This window comes from Chelonia mydas, chromosome 16 (assembly GCF_015237465.2).
Source record: "Chelonia mydas isolate rCheMyd1 chromosome 16, rCheMyd1.pri.v2, whole genome shotgun sequence".
Taxonomy (NCBI): Eukaryota; Metazoa; Chordata; order Testudines; family Cheloniidae; genus Chelonia; species Chelonia mydas.
Window position 1 is genome coordinate 2,274,033 of NC_057857.1, and position 18,885 is coordinate 2,292,917.

Here is an 18,885-nt window from a genome sequence, read left to right on the forward strand (position 1 = left end):
TGCAAGGAGGAAAGACTGGCTGCAGCCACTGAGCGAGCGATGGATCGGGGAAGGACTGGGACTGTGAGTCAGACTCACCCAGAATCCCCTTCCTGCAACTCAGGGGGGGCTACTGGACTCTGCGGGTGAGCTGGGAAACATCCCCCCACCTCAGCTAAAGCCCTCAACTAGCAAGACTGTGTAGACATAAGGCTGGAGCCATGCCCCAAACAGAAGGGAAACAGGGAAGGTAGGAAGTGGCCCAGGGGAGGCTGAGCTGGAGTGGCAGCTGGAAGGGACTGAGTCACCCCTTGCCTCTCTCTGCTTGGGCCCTGGGCCAGACCTGGGGGACAAGGAGGGGCCAGGTCGTCCTGTGCTTCCTTCTCTCTTCCCCTGGCCTCCTGGGTGGCAGGTGACGAACTGTGGGTTGGCTGCTGGGCCCCCAGAGTGCCTGGAAGAACTGCCTCAAGGCTCGGAGAGACTGCCTGCAGATTGACCACTAGGTCTACTGGCCCCTGAGCAAAGCCGTAAGCGGGGGAATGGTCCCACTAGTGTGGGGAATTTCCCTGCTTATACACTACCCCAGTGAAGTGGGCTAGCGAAAGGATCTGAGTCCTCGCTCCCACTCCCTTTACCCCGAGGCCTGCCTGACCTCGAGGACTCCCCTTCCACTCTCCTGGGTGGCAGAGTCCTCATAACCCCAACAAGTCTGGGTCCAGGATTCCTGGGGGGCTCGACCCCCCAGCTTGTCGTGGTCACGCAGGACAGAGACTAGGGTGTCCCCACTCCGGGGTGCTCTCTGTACTCTGCATGCTTCCCTGACCCACTGGTCGTTCCATACAGTTCAAAGCAAATACAATTTATTAAATAGGAATCAGTTTTAAAAATAAGGAAAAAATGGGAAAGGTGAAAGGAAAACCCGTCACCCCGCTCTCTGGTCTGGGGACATCACAACCAGCGTCTCTGGAGCGTCCGGGCAGTTCACAGTCTGTCCCTCCCCCAGCCCAAGCCCCTGCCCAGGCCCTGGCAGTGCTGCAGGGATGCTGCGGGTTGGACACTTGCTCTGGCGGTGGCCACATGCCCTCAGGCTCCAGGTGGCAGGGCCCTTCTTCCCAGCGTCAGCCCCGCTCCCCCATCGGGGTTACATTCCCCCTCTAAGTCTGGCCTGCAAGGCCTCTGGCTGGGGGTGTCTCCTTGCGCTAGGCCCCCTGCCCAGGGTCCCCCATCACTCTTCCCAGCAGCTCCCTGCACCCAGCTCCAGACTGCTCCAGCCCCTGCCCCAGCCCCACTGTGCCACAGCCCTGATGCTGCTCTGCCTTCAACGCAGCTCCCTGGGCTGCTCCTCTGGCCCCTCTGCTCTGGTCGCTGTGGCTCTGCTCCCAGTGCAGGTCTGCTCCCTGGGCTGCTTCTCTGGCTGACACGGCCCTGCTCCACAGCTCAGCTCGGGCCCCTGCTCTCCCCTTATCTTGGCCCAACGCTGTCCGACCCAGGCAATTCCAGCTCACCTGGAGGACAGGACCCCCCTAGTCTTCTGATTCCCTCATTAGCCCACCCACCTTGTCAATCAGGCTGACCTGAAGCATTGGCCTCTCCCCATTGCTCCTGGGGACTGTCAGTCTCAGGGTCCTGATTTCCCACCTTCCCTTCCCCTTCCTTTTGGTACTGGGAGATGGCCAACCAAAAAAACCTCATGAGTTTTAGTAAGGGGCCAACAGTCCCCTTACATTCAGTAACCAACAGATCAGGTGTTGGTGTTCCCTTTCTTCCTTCTGCCTCCTTCTAGACGGACCTCTAAAGTACACAGTGACTCAGAAACCAAGAGGCCATCTAAATGTTTCAATTTACCAGGAGAGATTGTGTGTGTGTGTTTCAATTCTGCAATCCTATGCCATTCTCATTAAGTGAGCAGTGACTGCATGAAGTACAGAAACAAAGTGGATATTTTCAAGGCTGAAATGAAATCACTTAAAACAGGAGGAACCAACGCTTCCAACCAAGGAGTGGATCAATCCCTGCTGATTATAAAACTAAGCTGTCTCACTATCATCTGTAACAGAAACCAAACGCCCGCTAGCATTTCTGAGACATCTCATCAGCCATGACATAAGTCTTTCCCTGCAGATCCCTTTGGGGAAAAGGCTGTTCTCTCTGCTCATCTTGGTTTCATGGTTTTCAGTGGCTCAGTGGTTGATGTTCTTCAAAAGACCCAGAGAATGTCAGGGTCATGCTAAGTTTTCAGTACTCTCAGAAGAAAGAATAAAACCAGAAGATCCTAATGGAAATACTAAGTCATACGTGGTATCTTGCCAGACAGGGACTTGCATTGGAAGACCCTTATACTGAACAACCCAAAAATGGGCCTTACCTGGAGAGTTCAACTGTAGCTGTATTCAGCTGTATTGCTTGCAGACAGAATGTGATTCTGGTATTTCAAAGGGGCTGAAAAAGAGTCAAGACAAATTCCCAAGCTCAGTTATTAAAAATGAGCTAATAGACATGGTGGCTCTTAAAGTGGGAAGGCAGATTTCTGAGAGGGTTTCTGGGCAGAGGTGTACAGTGATGATGGATGAAACCATGGATTTCTCCAACAAAGAGCAAGTGGCCTTATGCCTACAATATGTCGGTGATGAGACGAATGTGCATGAGGAGTTCATTGGATTGTACAATGTGGCCTGCACATTGACAGAGGTAATGGTATCAGTTATTAAAGGTATTATTGTGCCTAAATCTGAGGATCAACAACTGTCATGGACAATGCTGGGTTGGTGCCATTAATATGCCAGGTTGTATCAGGTGCAGCAACCAGATTTCAACAGGAGGAATCATAAGCATGTCAGGATGCTATTAAAAATAATACTTGTTGCAGTTTCAGAGGTAACTGCACCTGTATTCCCCCTGGAGGGCGTGCACTTAAAGTTTCAGGCTTCCAGCCATCACCTGTCTCTGGACACGGTCCTTTGTCCCACTTCATTCTGCCTGGGAGAGTGGGGGTTTAATTCTGCACAGCTCCCTGCCTTCCACTGTGGTATACTCAGCAAGCCAGTCTGCCTGCAGGCCAGTCCCTGTGCTTTGCTTTGTCTCTGAAGGCAATGACCAGTGTACTGTCAACACTTACAAGCTATAACCCAGCTCTTTCTAGGCAAGCACCTTTATTCTTGAGGTAAAAGCATCACAGAGAAAAAGTATAAAAACAGTAAACAGATGTAAACACCCACTAAATATACCAGGAGTCACCCTCAGTCTTTTGGGGCAAAGGTCAAGGTCCTCCCAACCCTTCAGCAGGATTGGGGCCCCTTGGACAAAAGTTCACATCCATTTGCCAGATTGGAGAGAAGGGCCTGGATCAGTTCAAGCTCATCCTTTTATACCAAAAACCCTTTCTTTGTTTTCTAATCTGTGGAAAACCCAGCATGAGCCAGTATATGCAAACCATCCCAGGGTGGTGCTTCTTTGGGGTTGTTTCCAATCCCCAGGAGTAACCACGCCCTCTGTTTTTAGTTCCTGGAGGCGCTGTGGTAACCTTCCCCCGGAGCAGAACACAAACATATAGAAACCATTCATAAGTTTAATACAATGATCCCCAAAGCTACTGCATGGGATTGCAATGTCTGTGACAATTCTATCCTGAAAGATACTCTTGAAACCACTTATAAAATTACAAAATGATGTAAAAAAGTCACCCCAACAAGATGCTGTACTTCAGGACATAAAATATGAAGTGTTCAGTACACCACCAAACATCTGTGTCCTCTGTCCAGCAATGGACTCTCTGTGCAGAAGCATTGGCTTCATTTGAGAGCTACTTTTCGCTGTGGACAACTTGAGAGGTTGCAAAGGACGCAATGAAAGATCCTGAAATTGGAGCTCAGAATTCAAATGGAAAAGTTAAATTTCCTCTTGGTATTGAACTAGGTTGAGAAGTCCTAAAACAGTAGACAATGTATCATATTCTGCAAGGGTCAGACGTTTCAGCAATAGAAGGTCAATCCCATATGAAAATGACACTGAATTCACTTCAGTCCATCCAATCGGATGAAAACTACAACTTACTCTGGGAGAAAATTTGCCAGAGAAGTTTGAAATTGAAGATAGAAGGCACAAGCTTCCAAGAAAGAGAAAAGTTCTGAAGAAAATGCAAATAGGAACAGGTGAACTCAGCTACCCAAATACACAAAGAAATTTGATAAGTACATCTACTTCAAAGTAATTTATTTTACAACGTTTAGTGTTCAATCAAGATTTGAACAGAGAGGCTACAAATTATTAAAAATAAGACGCTCATAACAACACAAACTGTAACAGGGACGCAATTTCAAGATGTGCTACAGAGGTATGGTTCCGATTTCGACCATGATCAACTGGTTACTCAGCCTCATCTATTTCAAGTCAACTGTCATCTTACAGAAAGATTGGTGAAGGCTGTTCATAAATATCTCAGCTTGCTCTGCCAAACCAAACATTGGCTGTTTTCCAAAGCAGTGAAGTTGATATACCTGATTTTGCTGGAACAGCAACCAATGGTGTAAGTGAAGGTAGTTTCAGCACTCTTCAGCGTGTTAAACTATGGCTTTGATCCACAATGGGACAATCACAGCTCAACGGTGTGTGATTTTTTACATGTACACAAGGACAAAGCTGATAATTTACAGATGTTGCAGAAGAATTCATTGCAAGCAATGCAGAGCAAAAATCATTGTTTGCAACTTTTTCACATTTGTAAATTGTTCTTTTTATTCCTGTTTTATGTTTTTGTGAGCAGTTTTGTGCCAGGACTAAATTTGTGAGCTAAACGAGCTCTGGTTCCAAACTCTGTGCCTCCTTGATTTATTAATGCAATCCCTAAATTCTGGGGAGCTAAAAGCACCCCAAGTCCCTGTTCTTTACAGCCATGACATGAGTGGTACTAGGTGGGGTATGATCTGGCCAGATGGGAATTTCTTTGGAGCCGGCTCTGCCCCACCAACATAGGGGCTGTGTCAGGAGAGAGAGGAGATGTAATGGGAGTGAGGGGAAGCAGAGTAGGATGGGGTGAAACTTTGCTCCCTTACAGTTGTTCTTAGTTGGTCTGTGGTCCCTTAGCATACAACGCCCCTTCCCCGTACCCATATTATGCAGGCGAGAATCTGGCCCAGGAGTTTTGCCGTTGAGTTCCTTGTTGATTCCAGAGCTGGTTCCCCTATTCTCCATTATGCTGGGTGGGGGCACAGGGTTGTACTGCACCAGCACGTGCTATAGGTCATGAGAATTGCTGTCTGTGTCTCTGTGCGTAGGAATTAGCCCAGCTCCCTTTGCAGCTGAACGTCCTTCAGCACATGGTAGATGTCTACCAGGTGGAGCTGAAGGGCATGAGACTGATGGCTGTGGATGCCACCGAAGCGACAGAAGCAGCCAAGGTGAGAACTCTGCTTGGGAATCAGGTACTGGGTATGTTGGGAGAGGTCCTGGCTCAAGGGCTGCAGCGTCTGTTGCATGCAGTGACCTTTCCAGGAATGACTTAGGCCCCTACTCTGGTTAATTTTCTTGCCATAAAGAGCAGAACAAACGGAGTGGGGGATTCCAGTGCCCACCAGGCTCCCCCTGCCCTAGAGCCACCCCACACCTGGGTGCTGGGGACAGCTTGCTGAAAGTACTAGGTATGAAATACCCAGACGGGTTCAAACCCTGGCTGCTTCAGTGTCCCTGGCAGTTTATTTTGTGGAGAATCTTTTGGAAAAGACCTTAAAAGCTGAGGCCCTGGCTGCCCTGCCCAGGCTCTAAAGATCCCACGGCACATTTCATAGGATGTAGGGGCTTGCCGAGGCATCCTTGGCCATGCTGTGAAGTGCACTATGGGCCAGTTGTCTGCCACCCTCTGCCCCAGAGGTGGCTGCATTGTAGCAGTGCTATGGGGATGCAGCTTGTGCAGTATTTTGGCATGGAAGAGGCTTTATTGATGTGATGATTGTTATTCCCTTCCCTGACTGTGCCACACTCCAGGCGGACATGATCAATATGGAAACTGAGTTCATTGCAGAGAGAAAGTTCAGGGAGAATTCCCTAAACTTCCAAAAGAAGCAGATCGACAGGATCCGGGTCAAGGATGCGAGCGAGCGGCACAGGAGAGTGGTGAGTCCACGTGAGCTATGGGCGCAGAAGGGCAAGTGAGCTCACGCTGTGTGCCTGGCTTGGGGATCATGAATGGGAAGTTCACCCCAGCAGGGGAATATTGACGGCCTTCTCGACCCTGACAGCCCCTAGCACAGGATGCCTTTGGGGTGAGCAGCTGCCCAGTGAACATCAACTCCTGTGGCTTGACTTATGGAATCCAATGTGAAGTGCAGCGTTGGGCTGGGGTCTCTTCAGCTCCCAGAAGCTAAGCACAGCCAGTGCTTGGGTGGGAGAGTGAACTCCACGAGGAGCAGTGTGGGTAATGTAGCCCTTGCCCTGACTCCAGCCGCTGCAGATGGACCTGTCCTAAGCGATTCTCTCCTGTGAGTCAGCAGGGCTGCTGCTGGAAATGGTGCTCTTTGGATGAGCCAGAAACCCAAGTCCTGGCTCTTGGTTACAATCATCCTTTGCCCTCATCACTCCTTCCAGTCATGGGTCTTCAAACAGAAAGAATGAAGCCTCTCAACCTCCCGTGAGGTAGATCAGTACCATTATCCCCACTTTACAGGTGTGGAAACTGAGGCACAGAGAGGGACAGTGACTTCTGCAGGGTCACAAAATGAGCCTGTGGCAGAGCTGGGACTAGGACCCAGGAGTCCTAGCGCTGTACTATAACTGTAGGACCATCCTCTTCCTCATACCAGAAATGAGTTGTTATCCCTGGTGCCGGGCAGGCCCCAGCTTGGGTAATGACATTCACCTACTTAAGGCTCCCCCTTCAGGGTCCCTTGGAGAAATTGTCCTTCTCTGCCGAGCCAGAAAGCTGCAGGAGGTCGCTGGTGCAGGATGGGTGCATTGGCTCAATGAGTGATGGCCACGTGGGCTGGGCCTGATCCCTGTGACCCTACACTTGTGTCAGGACTGACACCTTGGCAGAGTGGGTGTGAAACACAACAGTGGCATTTTACAGTTTCTCATCCCTGGTGTCAGCGACAATGCAAGGTACAAGGGGCCTCAGACTGGGAGGCGTCAGTGGATTTACTCTGGAGTTACACTGGTGAACGTGAGATCTGACGGGAAGGATCATCCCGTGGTTCAGGTGCTGACCTAGGAATTGGAAGACCTGCATTCACCTGCCTGCTCCTCCACAGATACCTTGGGTGACCATAGGCAAGTCCTTGGGCCTCAGCTCCTCGTCTGTACAATGGGGATAATACTCCTGCACTGCCGCACAGGGTAAAAACATTAGAGATTGGGAGGCAGCCAGACACTGTGGTGATGGGGGCCAGATAAGCACCTAATCTAGCCAGAACCTGGCCCCTGTCTATAAAGTGCTTTGGGATCCCCCCGGCTGAGAGAAGCTACATGTCTGGATCATTACCAGGGACCCAATCTCTTGGGTTGGCTCTTCCCTGAGGCCATGTTGGCTTGGCATGGTCCAGGTGCCTCTTTTCCTCCCAGGCTTTTCGGTGAATCATTCAGTTGCTTCTAATTCCCTTGCAGCAAGCCAGGCGAGAGCTCAATGTGGATTTCCCAGTCTTGATATCGCGTGAGTCGCTGAAAGGTGAGGTTGCATTTCGGCCAGGCCTGCTACTGGAAGCTTCCTCTGCTGTGCACATGCTGATGGAGAGGAAGGACTGGAGCCCACTACCCTGGTGGCTCAGCATTCGTAACTCCGGGAGCTGCTCCAGGGTGCAGCCTGCTGAGGGCTCAGGCAGCATCCCAAGGCCACTGAAAACAGGTGTTGGCTGCTGCCTGAGGCAGGGTGTCAGGCAGGGGGTGTGGATGTCCAGCTTGGAGATGGGCAATCCTGGTTTCTGGGAGTGGCTATTTCTCTTCTGCCTGAGGTCTCTTCCCAGAGAACACACTCAATGAGTATTCATCACTGGCAGCTCTGGATGGGAGATGTCTGCTCCCATGCGACCTCATCATGCTCTTGCTGAGGTCGTTGGGGACAGCACTGACCCCAAGCCTGGGTGAAATTCAGCGCAACCCCAGGCTCCCTGCATCACTTAAGCCTCTTGGTGGGGCACCACTGTGTGGGGAGTGTTATATTCATGGAACACACATAGAGCAGTTAGATAAAAACCATAAATACTCTTGCTGGAAGTTGTAACGTCAAACCACTTTATTTCTTAGAATCCAGAACAATAACACACAAGAACAAAAACAAGAGAGAGACAAAGCAGGCTGCTCCCTGTGGCAGAGAGACACAACTTACTCCACCTCACTCTAGACTGGCTGGCTGCAGACTGGCCACTCAAGGGCCAGATTGCACACTTCCCTTGCACAGAGCCCCCTTAGCCTAGCTAGTCTGCAAGCAGAACCAGGAAACCCCGTACAAATTTAATAGTGATACTTGGTCCTTTTGACACGGTTGTCACTACACCTCGGGGAGCTACCTCTGTGCCCCTGCATACCAGGAAGGGTTTTTCTTCTTTGGCCCTGCATGGGGACGGACAGACGGACCTGGCTCAAGGGTGGCATTAAAGAGGGAGACAGACCTTGCTAGGAGCAGGACATGATTAGCTAATGAGATCCTGTCTTTGTATTGGAATGCTTAACCTAGTGTTTCATTTGTCAAGTGGGTTGTCCCCTGCCATGTTGCTGTAGATTTGTGTGTGTTTGGTGGGGGGGAGTTCTGGGAGGTTTTACGGAATGTCTCTTTAGCTCTTATCTGAACTCAGTTGTTATTTTATACCTTGCCCATAGATTCTTCATTCCTGCTGCTCCAATCCCTGGCCATTGTTTGGATGTCATTCTGTGACCCCCTGCACACCTGCCCTGTTCCATCCCCTCCTCTGGCCACCAAGCCTGCCCCAGGCTGGGGGATATAACTTTGGTATTCTCTCTGCTGCTTCCTCCCCATGCCTAGGTGCAAAGCTGGAGGCCTCCAAAGCCCAGATTGAGTATCAAGACCAAGTGACATCTGATGTAGACGAGATAAAGTGTGCAGTGCAGTGCTCACACCTCTGGGTAAGGCACTCAGGGCTTGGGGGCTTTGCTACTAGGGAGGTAATGCTGGATTGTCAGCCCTGGAGCCGAAAGCTCCTGTCCTGTGTGGGCATAGGTGCTGGAACTACGGGTTCAGGGGTTGCTGCTGCACCCCCTGGCTTGAAGTGGTTTCCATCATATAGAGGGTTTACAGTTTGGTTCAGTGGCTCTTAGCACCCCCACTGTACAAATTGTTCCGGCGCCCCTGGGTGTGGATAGCTTCCCCCATGCCCTGCCCATGTCCCTGTCCTGTCCTGGCTGCCAGGCCCGGGATCTGCTAGGAGCATGAGTGTGCCTGTGCTAAGGGGATGTAATATTTATACCAGCGTGACTATGCTTATGCCCGTGTTGACCCTCTGAAGAGTCTAGGGAGTGGTATCCCCAGAAGCCTGAGCAGACTCACCCAGAGCTGAGTGCTTGTCTCTCTCAACAGCCCTGACTGCTGAGAGCATCCTGGTGACTCCCTCAGGGCATCCTGTGTGCTGGGAGCTGCTGTCTGAGCCCCCTTCTGCCTTGGCCCAGAGTGGCTGGAGAGTGTGCTGCTCCTTTCCCTTCCCCATTTGCTCCAGCTCACAGAGCAGTTTGATTTTCAGAGCTAAGGTAGCAGCAGACACTGTGTCGTGAAGGGACAAGACTCTTGGGACGTGCGCGAAGGGAAAAGAGGCATCAGAGTCAGCTCTGAATTGGAACTGTTGCCTGATTAAGGACTGAGGAGTGACTCCAGTGCTCAGGATCTGGCCCACTGATGCCAGGCCCTAGTTGGCAGGGATGGCCTTAGACAAGGGCTAAGAAGCCACCTGCAACATCTAAGGGGCTTTGCTGAGGTCTAATGTGGGACCCCAAAGCCACAGCTTGTTGCTGCACTGCTCCTACTGAGGAGTCCCTCCAGTGATCCCCCAAAATAGTGGGAACTATCCCTGTAACTGGGCAGTGCTGATCTCACATGCTTCAGGGTGAGGCTTGCGTGGCTGGCTAGCTGGTGGAAGCCCCCACGCTCCGGGGGTGGAGCTGGGATCTCATAGGTCCTGTATTCTTCCTGGTCTGATGCATTTTGTTTTGATGCCTCCTCCTGGCCAGGACATCGCAGGGAGGTTCCTGGCCCAGCAGAAGACTGGGGAGAACCTGCAACAGCAGATAGTGGAGTGTGAGCAGAAGCGTGAGGAGCTGGAGGCCAAGCTGAAGGAGCTGGAACTGGAACGTGCTGAGCTGAAATTCCATCAGACCCCAAGCTCCATAAGGTACGTATTTACCCCGTGCACAGTGCTGGCTGGGCTCTGTGCCACCACCATCTGCTCCTGGGTCTTCACCCTGGTGACTTAGCTTCTGACAGGAGGGCACATGTTGCAATTCAGGCTCATTGGGTGCATTTTCTACCATGGTTGGTGCCAGCCCCATAACTACTGGTGCTCTGGGTGTGAGGATGGGATCTGATGTCCTCTAAATCCTCACAGCCTGCTCCCTTCCCCCCCCCCCCCCCCACACTTCGTCCTCTGCATTTCTGCAGGGCACATCGTTGATTGCCCTGGAATCTTGAGCACTGTTTGCAGCAGTGCTTCAAAAGAGGTGACATGGCATCTGGGGCACAGGGTTCTGGTATGTGTCCGAGGCCCACAAGTGCCACTGCGCATAGCCGTGCAGAGCCAGGGTCCCTCTTGGAGGGAGCACAGCATTCTCAGCAGCAGGCCTTCACTTCCAGAATTTGCCCCCCCCGGAAACACATTAAATCCAGGCCTTGTAAGATGCTCTTCATGGCCCAGGCTGCCACCACCTGCAGGCTCCAGAATCTCGGTCAAGGTGCCCACTGGTTAGATTTCCTCCATGCCTGCCCTTTAACGTTGCTGTGGTGCAGGATTCGCGGCATGTGTGCTCCTGCACAGTGTCTGACAGCGCTTATCTAAGCCACGTAAAGAGCATCCAGATGCTGTGTGGATGGGGCTCCATAAGTATAATCCGAATGAATAACAGCCTTCCTGGGCCCTGTGTGTGTGCGTGTGTGATGGAACATGTGTGCCTGTGTGTATATGCGTGTGTATGTGTGCCTCTGTGTGTGTGCGTGTGTGCGCAACCTCTAGCTCTAGGAAACTGGAGGAAGAATTGAAGAAGAATTTGGAGGAGGAAGAGGTCCGGCTACACCAGGTGCACACCCAAACGCAGAAGAATCAGGAGCTTCTGCTCAGCTTTGAAAATGGCGTTGACAACCTCCTCATTCGCCTGTGCGGGATCACTGTGCCTGGCCATGTATGTGCCCTAAATCCCCTTCTTCCCGCCCTTCCTGTCACAGTGCAGAGCTGGGCTGGGCTGGGCAGGAGAGGGCTCTCTGTTCCTACCTCTTCAGCATCATGTCATTTGCTCTGGGAGCTTGTAACTAGGCTCACCCCCAACCCACTACATCACCATCGCCACCTTGTCATTCCCACGGAGAAGCGGTACTCTCCCTCACTCGTGGCAGTGTATTGCACGCTCGCTCTCCATGCTGCTACAGCAGCCTTCACATAGCTGTTGCCACTTCTGGTACAGCTCTCAGTGTCAGCCTGGTGTGCCCACCTTGTGTCTCCCCCGCTTTTCTGGGCTACCAGTGTCCTTTTACATTGTTCCTCCACTGGGAATGTGCCCTGCACCTGCCTAGCCCAGCATTGCTCTACTCCCAGACCTGGTTTAGTGTGAGGCCTGTAGACCCCATCACATTCAGACACAGCAGATTGCATGCTCTTTCCATTTCCAAAGGCCAAAACTATAGCAGGGTTCAAAAAAGAATTAGCTAAGTTCAGGGGGGAGAGGTCCAATGGTAGCTAATAACTAGGATGGTCAGGGATGCAACCCTATGCTCTGGGTGCAGGGGTGACAGATTCTTCCTAAAAGTGGGGGGGGGGGGGCACAGCTTCCTGTGCAGCTCTTACCCCGACCCGGCTCCAACTTTTGGCCTGACCTGGGGGAAGGGCCTTGGGGGCCAAAGAGCTGCAGCTGGGCCATGGAAAGAGCCGCCTATGCCACTGTGGAGAGCTGCAGAGTCTCCATCTGCCTGGAGTGGGGGGTCTGGGAGACGGGGACACAGGCTGGAAGCTGCTCTCAGGCCTCCCAGCCCTGGGTAGATGGATGGTCTGCAGCTCCCCACAGCTGCCCAGGCTCCCTGGACACTCTTATCAGTCAGGTTCCAGCTGACCGGGGGACGGGTCCTCATGGGGAACAGAAGGGGCAGGGGGCCAGGGCCATGGCGAAAAGTGGACAAACCATGGCTTCTTGGCCTTCCCTGTTCTGGCGTCCCTATCTGGGTGTCCCTAGCCTCTGACAGCCAGAAGCTGGGACTGGACGGCAGGGGATGGATCACTTGATTGCCTGTACAGTTCATTCCCTCTGGGGCACCTGGCATTAGCTCAGCCACTGCTGCATAGCTATTTGTATGTGTACTAGCTCGATGAGAGAATGGGTATGCAAGCAGTGCAGACATCACCTAAAAGGGCTCTCTTCCCCTCCACTCAAACAGTAATTCCCCTCCTAAAGATTAATGGGGCAGTTCACTCCACTTAGAGCTCATGCTTCGTGCTGGCTGGCTGCAGACTCAGGCAGGCCTCCCTGCATCAGTTTATGTCTGGGTCATATTTTGAAGGGTTTTGTTAGACCCGCAATAAAGTCTCTCTACAGGATGGGAAGCAGGCAGATACCGGACACAGTGTTTGCATAGAATACTCTAAATGCTCTTTACTGATTACAAAACAAACCTTACTCACTCCACATTCACGCCCCAAACATACTATACCAGAGTCCAAAGGTCAGAATGGTCCCGATGGCCAGTCGAGATTCCTTTCGATCATAAGATCATAAGATGCCGGGAGCCAGCAAAAACCACATCTATATTCACATGGGACTCTGGATCAATAAACAACTCCAATTTGCAGAAATCATAGGCAACCATTTATAATTCATTCCGTCGTGTAATTGGTTCTTTGCCTTTGTTTACTAGGCCTTCTACCCACACAATTCCAAAGATATCTATATCTATATCTTTGGAATTGTGTGGGTAGAAGGCCTAGTAAACAAAGGCAAAGAACCAATATATATATATTAGGGCTGTCAAGCGATTAAAAAAATTCATTGCGATTAATCGTGAGATTAATCGCACGGTTAAACAATAATTGAATACCATTTATTTAAATATTTGTGTGTTTTTTACATTTTCAAATAGATTGATTTCAATTACAACACAGAATACAAAGTGTACAGTGCTCTCTTTATATTTATTTTTATTACAAGTATTTGCACTGTATAAGAACAAAAGAAATAGTATTTTTCAATTCACCTAATACAAGTGCTGTAGTGCAATCTCTTTAGCATGAAAGTTGAACTTACAAATGTAGAATTATGTAAAAAAACTACATTAAAAATAAAACAATGTAAAATTTTAGAGCCTGCAAGTCCACTCAGTCGTACTTCTTGTTCAGCCAGTTGCTCAGACAAACAAGTTTGTTTACATTGCAGGAGATAATGCTGCCCGCTTCTTGTTTACAATGTCACCCGAAAGTGAGAACAGGCATTCTCATGGCACTGTTGTAGCTGGTGTCGCAAGATATTTACATGCCAGATGCGCTAAAGATTCATGTGTCCCTTCATGCTTCAACTACCATTCCAGAGGACATGTGTCCATGCTGATGACGGATTCTGCTTGATAACGATCTAAAGCAGTGCGCACTGACGCATGTTCATTTTCATTATCTGAGTCAGATGCCACCAGCACAAGATTGATTTTCTTTTTTTGGTGGTTCGGGTTCTGTAGTTTCTGCATTGGAGCGTTGCTCTTTTAAGACTTCTGAAAGCATGTTCCAAACCTCGTCCCTCTCAGATTTTGGAAGGCATTTCAGATTCTTAAACCTTGGGTCGAGTGCTGTAGTTATCTTTAGAAATCTCACATTGGTACCTTCTTTGCATTTTGTCAAATCTGCAGTGAAAGTGTTCTTAAAATGAACATGTGCTGGGTCATCATCCGAGACTGCTATAACATGAAATATATGGCAGAATGCAGGTAAAATAGAGCAGGGGACATACAATTCTCCTCCAAGGAGTTCAGTCACAAATTTAATTAACGCATTATTTTTTTAATGAGCGTCATCAGCATGGAAGCATGTCTTCTGGAATGGCGGCCTAAACATGGAGGGGGCATACGAATGTTTAGCATATTTGGAACGTAAATACTTTGCAATGCCAGCTACAAAAGTCCCATGCAAGTGCCTATTTTCACTTTCTGGTGACATTGTAAATAAGAAGCAGGTAGCATTCTCTCCTGTAAATGTAAACAAACTTGTGTGTTTTAGCGATTGGCTGAACAAGAAGTAGGACTGAGTGGACTTGTAGGCTCTGAAGTTTGACATTGTTTTGTTCTTGAGTGCAGTTATGTAACAAAAACCCCTACATTTGTAAGTTGCACTTTCACGACAAAGAGATTGCACTACGGTACTTGTATGATGTCAAGGTTCCTTCCCCACTCTGAACTCTAAGGTACAGATGTGGGGACCTGCATGAAAGACCCCCTAAGCTTATTCTTACCAGCTTAGGTTAAAAACTTCCCCCAAGGTACAAACGTTGCCTTGTCCTTGAACAGTATGCTGCCACCACCAAGCGTTTTAAACAAAGAACAGGGAAAGAGACCACTTGGAGACGTCTTCCCCCAAAATATCCCCCCCATGCCCTACACCACCTTTCCTGGGGAAGGCTTGTTAATAATCCTCGCCAATTGGTACAGGTGAACACAGACCCAAACCCTTGGATTTTAAGAACAATGAAAAATCAATCAGGTTCTTAAAAGAAGAATTTGAATTAAAGAAAAAGTAAAAGAATCACCTCTGTAAAATCAGGATGGTAAATACCTTACAGGGTAATCAGATTCAAAACATAGAGAATCCCTCTAGGCAAAACCTTAAGTTACAAAAAGGCACAAAAACAGGAATACACATTCCACCCAGCACAGCTTATTTTACAAGCCATTAAACAAAAGAAAATCTAACGCATTTCTAGCTTAGATTACTTACTAATTTTACGGGAGTTGTAAGGCTGCATTCCTGCTCTGGTCCCAGCAAAAGCATCGCACAGACAGAAAGACCCTTTGTTCTCCCCGCCCCCAGCTTTGGTCATTTTGGTCAGGTGCAAGCGAGGTTATCTTAGCTTCTTAACCCTTTACAGGTGAAAGGGTTTTGCCTCTGGCCAGGAGGGATTTTATAGCACTGTATACAGACAGGTGGTTACCCTTCCCTTTATATTTATGACATATGAGGTGAATTGAAAAAAGCTGTTTCTTTTATCATTTTTACAGTGCAAATATTTGTAATAAAAAATAATATACCCTTTGATTTCAATTACAACACAGAATACAATGTATATGAAAATGTAGAAAAACATCCAAAATACTTAATAAATTTCAATTGGTATTCTATTATTTATCATTGTGATTAAAACTGTGATTAATCATGATTAATTTTTTAAATCGCAATTAATTTTTTTGAGTTAATCATGTGAATTAACTGAGATTAATCGACAGCCCTAATAGCGATGGAATCTTTGGAATTGTGTGGGTAGAAGGCCTAGTAAACAAAGGCAAAGAACCGAGATATATATATATATCCCAGCAGTTTCTCTGCAGCAGGAGGGCTCCAGGCCTCCTTTGCTTTCGCTGAGGCTGGGGTTCAGGTGTTCAGTAATGTGGAAGTTGCAGACAGAGAAGGCACTGCAGCTTCTGCATGACCATGGAATCTCACTGTACACAACGATGGCAGAACGAGCTTTCATTGCCCCTTGGAATGAACAGGAGAGGTCAAGGTCAGGGGGGGTTGAGGATCTCAGCAGAGCCTAGTGCTGAAACTGGGTGGCCAAGCTCAGCGTGTGGCTCAGTGTGTGGCTGAAGCTAGGTGGCAAATGCCCCATTCTTATTGTTTGGGCACAAATCCAACATGCTTTTCGGATGCTAATTTAAACACATCACAGTTGGTGTGGCTGCAGCCATGTGGGGAAAGGCACTTTATAAATGTCCCTCTGCCCAGTACCCAGCCTGGGCAAGCAATTCCCCAATTGCCGAGGACTCTCATCCCCTGTCCTGAACCTCCTGGGTGTTTGTTCCCACTGGCTGGCTCCCTCTGCACCCCAGACACTGGCCCTGGAAGAAATATCAGGAGGCAGCATCATCTGTATCACTTTGTCTCCTTGCCCCTAGGGTGACATTCGCGTGGACACCAGTGACGCTTACGACAAGCTGCAGTTCTGTGAGACAAAGCTGCTGCACTTGACAAAGATCATGACCAACCTTCCATCCTACAACTTCAGCAGGGAGGAGAACAATGAGGTGTGCTATTCCTCCCCGGCAGGCATGGGGGCCTTCCCCTGAGAGGGGCCCAGGCAGCAGGACAGCGGCACTGCTACTGAAGTCCCCAGGAAGTAGGTCTCCTCTCTCTAAAGCCTGGAGGAGGTCCCAGAACACAGTCGTGCTGACGGGCTGGAGATGCCCAAACTTTGCCCAGCCAAAGGGGCTGCACTGGTAACTTGCCAGGAGCTCCCAGGCACATTGCAGCTGCCCTTATCTTTCACTTGTGTGTATAAGCCCCTGCCAAGCAGCATCTGAGCACTGTGCAGTAAAAATAGTGCAAATCAGGGATATCAAGAAACAACATCTAGCAACCAGAGACTCCGTGTCCCAGCCATGAATTGCACCATTGTGATCTCAGCAGCCTCCAGAGTTTAGTGGTGCTTTACACACAGGTTGGCTGACCCCTCCTGGGCTATAGGCTAAGACTAGCCACACTGAGTACGTCTCATGTCTCTGATGGGATTGTACTCCAGTGGCTAGCCTCACCCACTGCTCGCACCTCCACGGCTATGCTCCATGTTTAGCATGTTAGCTTGCAAATAGCTAACATGGGTATGTCTCCTTGACCTGGAAATTACCTCTTCAGCTGGAAATGTAGACATACCCTGTGTCCATTGCCCCCCTCCCCACCTATGCAATATTTAAACTGAAGTGTTTTTTTACAGACCTATGTGAAAGTTAGGAATTTCCTGGAGGAAAGTACAAGGAATGAGCGTCAGAACCTGAAGATTTCTTTTGAGGATGAAGAAGATGCCGTTAGAGGTATGTAGATCTTGGAATTGGGAGAGCACTGAGGACCTGTAGTTAGAATGGAGATCCCAGCCAGCTGCTGGGGAGAGCTTTCAGCAACATTCGCAACAGCCTCTCCATCCTCTGTAACTTCAGAGTCCCATCAACTGCATTCCACTGAAGGATCAGACATGGACCCCCATTGACTAACACAAAATTGGTGCTGGTTTAGAAAACTGGAGATGCCAGTCAGTCCTGCAGCTCACACGGTTTGTGTGTGGGGAGCCACATCCCTCCCTCCAAGGCCAAGGGTTCTCACTACAGTCTAGTGAATTTCAAGATGGTAGAAGAGTAAGAAATGGGTGAATCCTATGGGCTGCTCCTCTGCAATCTCCAGTCAAGGGTAAATATCTCTCACCTTCTATGTACATCCTCGCCATTCTCCAGCCTAGTTATAGCATTGCTATCCCCATCAAAAACGAGGAGTCAGGCCTCCAACGGTATCAGATTGCCTTAAACCTCATTCAATTTTAAAGACTAATTCATGTTGAGGTCTGTTTATTCACCTTCTGCTGTTGGAGCCTCAAGTTTCTGAGCTTTATTCCGCAACCACTACAGCTAGAAATTTAGGTTTCTTTTAAATGAAAGCTGAGAGTCACACATAATCACATGGCTCCAGGAGCTGCAGCTTTATAGAAAACATCATATGGCATGAGAGATGGCAACACTGCAGTTATTTTAGTGAGCTGAGTCCTGACAGCTCAGAGTCTGAGGCACTGGGAATGTAGCTTGCAATGAATGCACTGACAACTGTGCTTTGCTGGATAGCACCAGATTTCTTCAAGCTGATGTGATTGTGCTGCCCACTGCCAGCTTGAGGCCTACAAAGACGCCATAAGCCCTAATACTAGGGACCTCTGCTGGGGATTTAGCCCCATGTGTTAGAGCTGAAAAGCAGCAGCTGCTCCAGTGCCATGTGCTTTCCCAGCCTGCTTCACTAGGCTTTGTCCTTTGACAGATGCCTTTGATTTTGCTGACATTGACCACAGCTACGTGCCCAACCGGGAGGAGATCAAAAAGCAGGGTATGCGCCTGATTGAAACCATGACCAAGGCAGCCAAGAAGAAGCAGCGAGGAGGCCGGAAAGGCACCTAAGGCCCAGTGCCACCATCTCGCACCAAAAGCAAATTTATTTCAGACTTAATAAAGCTCTTCGCTTTGCTCGGCTGGCCTCATGCTGCCCAGGCCCACTCAGCGCGGGGGCTGGGCTGGTGAGGGCCCAATCCTGTCAGGTGCTGAGTAGGGTTATCACCTTTGAAATGCAGAAAAAGAAAAAAAAAGCCACCTCCACAGGAGAAGGCCAGGGCTACCCCAGCTCCCCGCCCGGAGGCCACGCCGCGGCCCGTCTCCCTTCGCCCCGGGAACCCCGACAGGGAACCCCGACCCCGCTGCAGGCGACTCGGGCCCTCTCCCTCAGCCCCGTGCCCGGCGCCGGGCGCGGGCGGGGACGTGAAACCCGCCCAGCGGGCTCCTTCATCTTCCTGAGAACGGGAAAACCCACAACCCAGCCGGGCCAGGCAGCCCCTGGCCCGCGCGGCAACCCGAGCGCCCAGCGCCCGCAACCCCCGCGGCCGGGCTCCGGCCCGCGCTGCCCCGGCGCCTCCCGCCGCAGGACGGCGGTGCGCGAGCCCGGCTTGACGCGCGGGAAGGGGGCGGGGCCAGTGCGGCGGGGGCGGGGCTGCGTGGGCAGAATG

At 50.1% G+C, this 18,885-nt stretch overlaps 1 protein-coding gene across 1 annotated transcript in view; it reads left to right on the forward strand.

Moving 5' to 3' along the window:
- CCDC183 (coiled-coil domain containing 183) overlaps positions 1-18,383 on the forward strand; it is a 28,067-nt gene extending 9,684 nt beyond the window's left edge. Inside the window, exons 6-14 of the mRNA XM_027829856.3 lie at positions 5,250-5,372; positions 5,956-6,084; positions 7,570-7,630; positions 8,942-9,042; positions 10,138-10,298; positions 11,133-11,298; positions 16,253-16,381; positions 17,068-17,164; positions 18,150-18,383. Coding sequence (XP_027685657.1) covers positions 5,250-5,372; positions 5,956-6,084; positions 7,570-7,630; positions 8,942-9,042; positions 10,138-10,298; positions 11,133-11,298; positions 16,253-16,381; positions 17,068-17,164; positions 18,150-18,286 — 1,104 coding nt within the window. The 3' untranslated portion in view covers positions 18,287-18,383. The remainder of the gene's footprint in view (positions 1-5,249; positions 5,373-5,955; positions 6,085-7,569; positions 7,631-8,941; positions 9,043-10,137; positions 10,299-11,132; positions 11,299-16,252; positions 16,382-17,067; positions 17,165-18,149) is intronic.
- Positions 18,384-18,885: the final 502 nt, after the last annotated feature.